Below are 7665 nucleotides of genomic sequence, written 5' to 3'. Positions count from 1 at the left end.
CTTGTCCTAGGTTTAAAACTTAACAGTGTGTAGTAATAGGAGCGGCGGGCTGCGTCCCGGCACCTGGCCGCCCACATGGCTAGCTCTACCCGAAATAATTACAAGGACACTGTGTTCATTTAATCACCGCTTGGCCCTTTAGCTCTAGCCCTTACTGGCTAATTCTGATATCCCGATCAACCCATCTCTAATAATCTGTGAGCACCGGTCTTAGTGAGCACCAGTCTTACCGGGAGTGTATCTTCCCAGGAGCGGGGAGCATGGCGTCTCTCTGAGGCATCTGCTCCCGAGAGCAGAGCTGTGGAGTCTGACCTCACTTCCTCTTCCTCCCAGCATTCTGCTCTGTTTACTCCACCCACCTATGTTCTAAGCTATGAGCCCAAGCAGTTTGTTTATTACTTAACCAATGAAATCAACAGATTGATATATGACACTCCCACATCAACAGTGTCCTGTCTATTCTGACTGATGGTGCAATTCTTAGGTCCACAGACAAGGCTTCAAGAAAAGAAGCTGATGTCTTCTTTTGAAAATTTGACTAAAGTCATGGAACATCTTCTCTGGCATGCACAGAGTTTGGCTTGAATAAAAAAATGTCAGGCCCATAGGGAAGTGACACTTTTAGAAGGCGTGGCCTTGTTGGAGTAGGTGTGACTTTGTGTCACTGGGGGCAGGTTTTGAAGTCTCAGATGTTCAAGCCAGGCTCGGTGTGGCAATCCTCTTCCTGCTGCCTGCTGATCCAGATGTAGAGCTCTGAACTACATATCCAGGACCATATCTGCCTGCATGCCACCATGCTTTCTGCCATGATGACAATGGACTAAACCAGTGAATAGTAAGCCAGTCCCAGTGAAACGTTTTTCTTTATAAGAATTGCTGTGGTCACGTGTCTGCTCACGGCACTAGAACACTGACTATGATACGCAGATATAACAACTTTTCATACATATTCAAGGACAACGTAGTCCCCGAAAGAACTGTATAGACCTCTGTGATCTGGCCCCACTGGCCTTGCTGGGCGCATCTGCTGTTTATCTCAAGAGCTTCACATCCCTCCCGCCCTCCACCCCATCTCCCACCCTACCCTTTCCCCAGCAATCAAAGCCAGCCTCCCACCTCATCTCACTCATCCACTCATCAGGGATGCTCCTCCTCTGGCTCCTGTGCAGTTTCCTTCTGTGTTCTCCACCAGACTTCTATGCTGTTTTCTCTACTGCCAAGTCCCCTCTCCAAGCCCCGGGTGGGAAACAAAGCATTCCTTTAGGCTGGTTCTCCACAAGGCTCTTTGGTGAAGTTCACAGTCCTGGGTTTCGACTACTTCCGTGCTCATTTTTCTCTTTTATTAGATTTTTGAGGGTAAGATTTATGTGCTAATTAATCATTGTGATTTTCCTAGCAGGTGTTACAGAGCGGAGGCAAACAGTTTGTAAGTATCTGTAGACAGAAGAAACAAATGAACGATTGAAGGAGAGGAACTATGAGTTCCTGATGAAAATAATTTCTGCATTTTGAGCGTGAATCCCGGCTGTGCTACCGACTATAATCATGACCGTAGGAAAATGACCCTTAAGCCTTAGTTTTCCAATTTCAGAATGAAAAATCAGAATTTTCCTCAAGAGGTGTCAATGTTGACTGATGGACAGCATCTATAGATACATGCAGCTGTGCCTTGTCACTAGTTATCTTTGGACTGAAACGACAAAATTAAAAGACAGTGCGTCTGCATTCTTTTATTACCTGTTATAAATATATACCTTTTGGGTTGAAGAGATGGCTCAGTGGTTAACAACACTGACTGCTCTGCCAGAGGACCCAGGTTCAATTCCCAGCACCCATGTGGCAGCTCACAACTGTCTGTAACTCTAGTCCCAGAGTATCCAATGCTCTCATACAGACATACATGCAGGCAAAGCACCAATGCAAATGAAATAAAGATAAATATTTTAAAAAGTGAACCTCTTAAATGCCCACTGGATGCAAAAACATGATCTTGCAAAGAAACTGAAACAGGTTGGAGAGGAGGGGAGGGTAAACCTGCTGAACTCTAAAGTAGAAAGGGAGAAGAAAGGTTTTAGATTTCAGGTTAAGAGTTCATTGGTAGCGCTGGCGAGAAGGCTCTGGATAAAGTTCTTGTGCAAGCTTGAGGATCTATTCGGATCCAGCAGCGTGTCTGTAATTCTGCTCCTACAGCAAGACGGGACACAGTGCAGGCCCCTAGACAGTGAGCAATGAGGGATCCTGTCTTAAACAAGGTAGAAGGTAAGGACAGATGCCTGGGGTTGTCCCCTCACTTCCACACAGTCGATGTGCCCTGCATGAAACTGCAGTCACACAGGGACAAGCACACACCGGTGCTTCTCCTTCTGCATAGACGAGTTCATGGCAAGGCAGTGGAAGTTCTCTAGGAGAAGTGGTGCTTGAGATGGACCGAGAGGGAAGGTAGAAATGTTGGTGACTCTGGAGGAAAGAAGGGGTTGTGTGCCACCAGGGACAGGTACCTAAGAGGGACATGGGAGCTTCATGATCCTCCTGATGTCTACAGCCTAGAGTTTTAGCTTCTGAAACTAGTGGTTAGCCTCCTGCCGTTGCTCCCAAGAACAGTGTTCCTAGACTGTCTGCCTTGTGAACCCCTGGCCTCTAACTAGGTAAAAGAGCCCCTGCGGTCCACAGCTAAGGTGGACATTGGCCCGTTTTACTCAGCAGTGGCAGTTTTGCTGTTGCTCTTTGCAGTGTCACCAAGCCCTGGCAGTGGGTAGAGGTGCCACGACATGGGTGATGGGTCACATTCCCACAAACAGAATCCTACAAAGGAAATGAGTCAGCTTACAGTCTTGCGAACCACGGACAATTCTCACTGCAGATTGTTAAAACGTATCACGTAGAATCAAGCTGCTTGCCAATGAGCCAGGGAAACCACACAGAGATGCTATAAAAATGGTTCTCAAAATATTTCATTTTACATGTGATAATGAAACTACTTTTTTTTAAAAAAAAATCCATGAATCAGATGTCATTTCCAGGAATCCTTTTCTGGCACCATCATATTGACTTAGACCATTGCCAGCCTGCCAGCTGTGACAGTGCATGCCTTCCTATGTAGCTCTCTCTCCCTCCCTCTTTCCTCCTCTCTCTCTCTCCCTCCCCCCTTCCCTCCCTCGTGGGGTTTATCTGTGTAGCCCTCGCTGTCCTGGAGCTTGCTCTGTAGACCAGGCTGGTTTTGAACTCAGGGATCCACCTGCCTCTGTCGCATGAGTGCTGAAATTAAACACATGTGGCACCACCGTCCAGCTTAAACTTTCTTATCTGTAGAACCGGCATGGACATGCAACCTTTCTCGTGTGGCATTTGGGATAAGTATATGCTAAGGGACATCTTAGTGCCTGGCTCACAGCCAGGGTCATCTTTCCCCAGATAAAAGCCTGGTTTTTCTCTCACCTCCTTGTTACCCTATAACGCCAGCTCTGACCCCATCCCCCACACAAAGCCCACTGTCATATTTTCTGCTTTGTATTTCTGTCCACAACACTTCATTCACATCCCCTGAGTTGTGTTTACTGGTAATCTTTATTGTCTGACTCTTTACTAGCTCTACAAAGTTGGTGTTTGGCACCCGATACAGACTGGATGAACAAATACAAATGTGCGCAGAATAGTCATGGTTGCTAACTTGAGCCTGCTCCCAGTCCACTGAGAAACTCTTCAGGATCTGTCTGGAGGGTGTTTGGTGCCCCTTGCATCGCATCTATCTGCACTGTTAGGTTGGAAGAGGCACTCAAAATCCGAGATAGTAATTTAGGCAGTGCCTTATGGAGGGGTCAAGCATCTCTGAACTTGAACCCGAGGTTGAAATGGCTGGCAAGCCTGCTCATGCAACCCCACTTCTCCTTGTTCAGCTCAGGTACCCAAAGTTAGTCTAAGAGACCCACCACAGAGCCCGAGAGGTCAAAGTATCCCTGGGCATCTTTCCTTTGCTCAACGCAGGTGTATAACCACACTCACGTAGTCCTCTGGCGCCCTAGGACTGGGGAGGCTTCTGGGAGCTCAACCCCAGCCTCCTTGCCCAACGCTGCCTCCCGCCTCCGCGGCTAGGTCGCGGGCGCATGTCTGCACCGCACCGCAACGCGGCGCAGGGAGCGACTGACACAGCTCCAGCCAGCAGCGGTGGTGAGGTTTGGGCACCGGAGGAGCTGGACACCTTAGAGCCTGCGGTAATCGGGTCAGGATGGGGCATGGGGATAGCCCGGGGGCCGGGGGTCGTTCAGTCTGCCCCGGGATCAGGATCGGTGGGCGTGAAGAACGGGAGGGCGGGGAAAAGCCATTCGGGTTTGGACGGTACCGAGGGCAGCTTGTGGGGCCCTTTGAAGGGTTCCCAAGTTCGAAGCCTGTCCTGCTGTTGAAATCAGATCTTCCTGCCCGAGGGAGTCAGGAAATCCTAGATACAGCTCCTAGTGCTGGGCTGAGCATTCAGTGGGCTCATTGAGCGTCTCGACCAGACCACACCCTCTCTCGCAGGTGAGAAACTTTCCCGCCATCAGGGTCTGCGGGCCTCCGTGGCGCATCCACAGAGCCCAGAGGCTGGGGACCTGCGCCTCCAGACGAAGGGCGTGGTCCCCAGATGCGCACCCCCTGCAGTGAGTCTTTTTTTTTTTTTTTTTTTTTGACTAACCCTGAGGCTGACAGGTTTGTTGAGACTAGGGAGCGGGTCTTGTGCCACCTTACTGTTGAGGCCGCAATTACAACTCCCTCCTGCGTTCTTCTCTGTCCTGTTCTGGGTAGGGGACTGAGGAAGGCCTTCTGAGAAGAAGTGCGACAGAAAACTGTTCTGAAGCTTCGGTTTCCACAGCGCTTTAGAAGACATGGAGCGCCGGATATTGTACTCGATTTAATCTGGCAACGATGAAGCAATCGGGGCTGTTCTGAGAGCGAAAGAAGCTTGGAGGAAAGTGCCCCTGTAGCCCCAGGGAAGACAGGGGAACTGCCAAACACAAATTAATCCTTAACGCACTGCCCTCTCCCCAAGGTAAGTGGCAGTATTTCCAGCGCTCAGGTGAAAATGAGATATCATTTTCCACCCTGACTCCACCGGTTAACAGTGGGGAGCGGAGGGAGATCTGGAAACGAAGGCTGGGATTCCTGGTTTGGAGTACAGCAGCAAAAACAGGTACAAGAGAATGGCCTGGGCTGCAGGGATGCGGGGAAGGTGGGGCACTGTCAGCCGGTTTGGTTGCAGTGTTTATAGCAGGGAGGTGACATCGACGACGGGGTGGGGGTGGGAGCAAAAATAAGTAGCTGCTTCGGTAAGGCAGAGGCCAGTCCAGACTGCATGGGGAGGTTTTGAAGCCCAAAGGGGACTCCCGGTTTGAAGCTTGCCTGACAGGCAGGCTCTGTAGCATTGAAAGTGTTTTGCTGTCACCTTTGCACAGGCATGAGGCCTGAAAATAGAGCCAGACTTTTCAAAAGATGGAAACATCACCACCCAGAACAGGTTCTTCTAAAAGACAGCTGAAGACCACCCAGGAAAGCATTCCCAGAGTCCATTCATGGCAAGTTGGGCTGTGGATGGGGGTGTGTCATCTCCAGGCTCCTACAAATGTGAGTTATGATTCATGAGGGTAATGATGCCACCTAGTAGGTGGCAACCAGCACTTTGAAAACATGAAAATGTCAGCACTTACTGTGAGAGAGATGTGCAGTCCTGTGCATGTGTTTCTGTTGTATCTCCTGCCGTCACTATCTTAGCCCTGGCCGCTCTGGACAATATAAAGTATGCCTGGCTTTGCGGAGGCGAGGAAGGCAGTCTCCTGCTATATCAAAGGATGGGGCACGGTCTTTAAAATGAGCAGGGTTCTGTTTGTGTGTCTTCTCATTGGTGCCACTTCCTGGGACAGAGATGTACGGCTGTGGGCGACTGAACAAAGTTACAATAGCTACAGATCTGAGGGGAACATATCTGAAAAAGATACTAATCCTAGAATGTTGGGCTCACAGTCAGGTTCAAGCTCTAGCTCTGCATTGAAGTTCAGAGACAGTTTTAAAATAGAGGACAGGGGACCAAAGAGATGGTGAGGTGTTTAAGAGTGCTGGCTGCTTTTCCAGAGAGCCTGGGTTTAATTCCTGGCACCCAAACTGTCTGCAAAGCCAGTCCCAGGGGATCCGACACGTCTCCTGGCCTCACTGGGCACTACACACAGGTGTTTAGTAGAATAGTTGGCAGACAGCCATGGGAACTCAAGTTGGATCCCCAGCACCCACATTTACAAATGTCAGATGTAGTGGCCGTAATCCTGATGTTACAGAGGTGGAGACGGGGGTCCCTGGGACTAGCTGTCCAACTAGTCTTTCTGAATCAATGAGCTTTAGACTTGAGAAAGATCCTGTGTCAACAAAAGCAAGGTGAAGAGCTTGACACCAATCTCTTGCTTCCCCACGCAAGCATACACACACACGCATGTATACGCCACCCCCATGGGCAGAGTTGCATGATTATAAATTCCGTTGTATGAGAAACTGAAGTAAGAGGATATGTTTGAGGCCAACTAGTGAGACCTTGTCTCGAAGAGGTGTGTGTGTGTGTGTGTGTGTGTGTGTGTGTGTGTGTGTGTGTGCAGAGGAAAGCAGATCTCTGAGGAGAGATGAGATGACATGGCGGGATAGTGCCTCCGTGCTGAGCTACATTCATCTGAAAGATATCCGGAGTTTCAGTGGTCTAAGTGAGGCCGAGGGAAGAGACTTGGATTTCCTTGGTAAGGGCATCCCATTCCTCACACACATTTGGGTGGGGCTTGCTACGTGTCAGGATAATGGGAGTGTTCTCTTTTACTGTGATACCTGTAACAAACCCACGAAGTGGGAACATAATTACCGCTGTGCCCATTTAACAAACGAAGAGACAGAAGCACAAAGGAATGAGGTACTTGTTCGTGGTTACATAACCAATAGACAGGAGAGTGGAGATTAGCACCAGGCATGTAACTACCGTCCATCACCTCTTCCCTCCATGAGGCATTAGGATTGGAGGAGCCCAGAGTTCACTGCACTCCATGGTCAATTCTGAGCAGCACCCAGTTAGCATAGGGGCCATGTCAAAGAATCTGGAGGAAGGTGGATGGAGGCAAGATCTGAAGACCAGATCATTGAGAGGAACAGACAGTGACAATGTTAGCCTGGCAGAGAGAGACATGACCAGCACTTCAGCCAGTCCTGTGAGAGTTAACCGGCAGGATGGGACTTCATTCCTAAGGTCAGTGGTCAGGACTGTCGGGGAGGGTCCCCACAGGATTAGCGGGTGCCGCATTTTGTTTTCACATTCATTTCTGCTAGAAAGAAGAAGAGAAGGAATCAAAGGTTAGCACCCAGTCACAAAAACATGCCTGTAGGTAAATTAAGGGTATCAGAGTAAGCTTTCTGCTTAAGGCACACACTTTCAAGTTCTGAGAACTTCCAAATGAAAGTTCTCAACTGCCAAGTAGAAAGGCTAAGGTCTCTATATGAAGGCTGTACCTACCAGCCACTCCAAGAGTGTGAGGGTTGCACTGGGAGATGGCTCCGTTGGCAAGGTGCCCGCCTTGCAAGCATGAGCACCTGAGTTTGGATCCCCAGAATCCAGGGAAAAGGTTAGGTACAATGATGCATGCCTGTAGGGAAAAGGTTAGGTACAATGATGCA

The 7665-nt window shown here is 49.3% G+C and overlaps 1 protein-coding gene across 7 annotated transcripts in view; it reads left to right on the top strand.

The window, feature by feature from the left end:
* The first annotated feature begins 4090 nt into the window (after positions 1 to 4090).
* Mrap2 (melanocortin 2 receptor accessory protein 2) overlaps positions 4091 to 7665 on the top strand; it is a 33758-nt gene continuing 30183 nt past the window's right edge. The window contains exons 1-3 of one of the 7 annotated variants that reach the window (XM_026779248.1): positions 4091 to 4208; positions 4777 to 5020; positions 5424 to 5592. In XM_026779248.1, coding sequence (XP_026635049.1) covers positions 5591 to 5592 — 2 coding nt within the window. In that variant the 5' untranslated portion in view covers positions 4091 to 4208; positions 4777 to 5020; positions 5424 to 5590. Of the gene's footprint in view, positions 4217 to 4353; positions 4513 to 4551; positions 4632 to 4776; positions 5021 to 5052; positions 5162 to 5423; positions 5593 to 7665 lie in introns of those variants that run through there. The other 6 variants (XM_026779251.1, XM_026779249.1, XM_026779250.1 and 3 more) reach the window with 6 other exon arrangements.

This window comes from Microtus ochrogaster, chromosome 5 (genome assembly GCF_000317375.1).
Source record: "Microtus ochrogaster isolate Prairie Vole_2 chromosome 5, MicOch1.0, whole genome shotgun sequence".
In the NCBI taxonomy this organism is placed as follows: domain Eukaryota; kingdom Metazoa; phylum Chordata; class Mammalia; order Rodentia; family Cricetidae; genus Microtus; species Microtus ochrogaster.
Note: the sequence above shows the minus strand (reverse complement) of the source record. Positions and strands in the feature narration are given on the sequence as shown.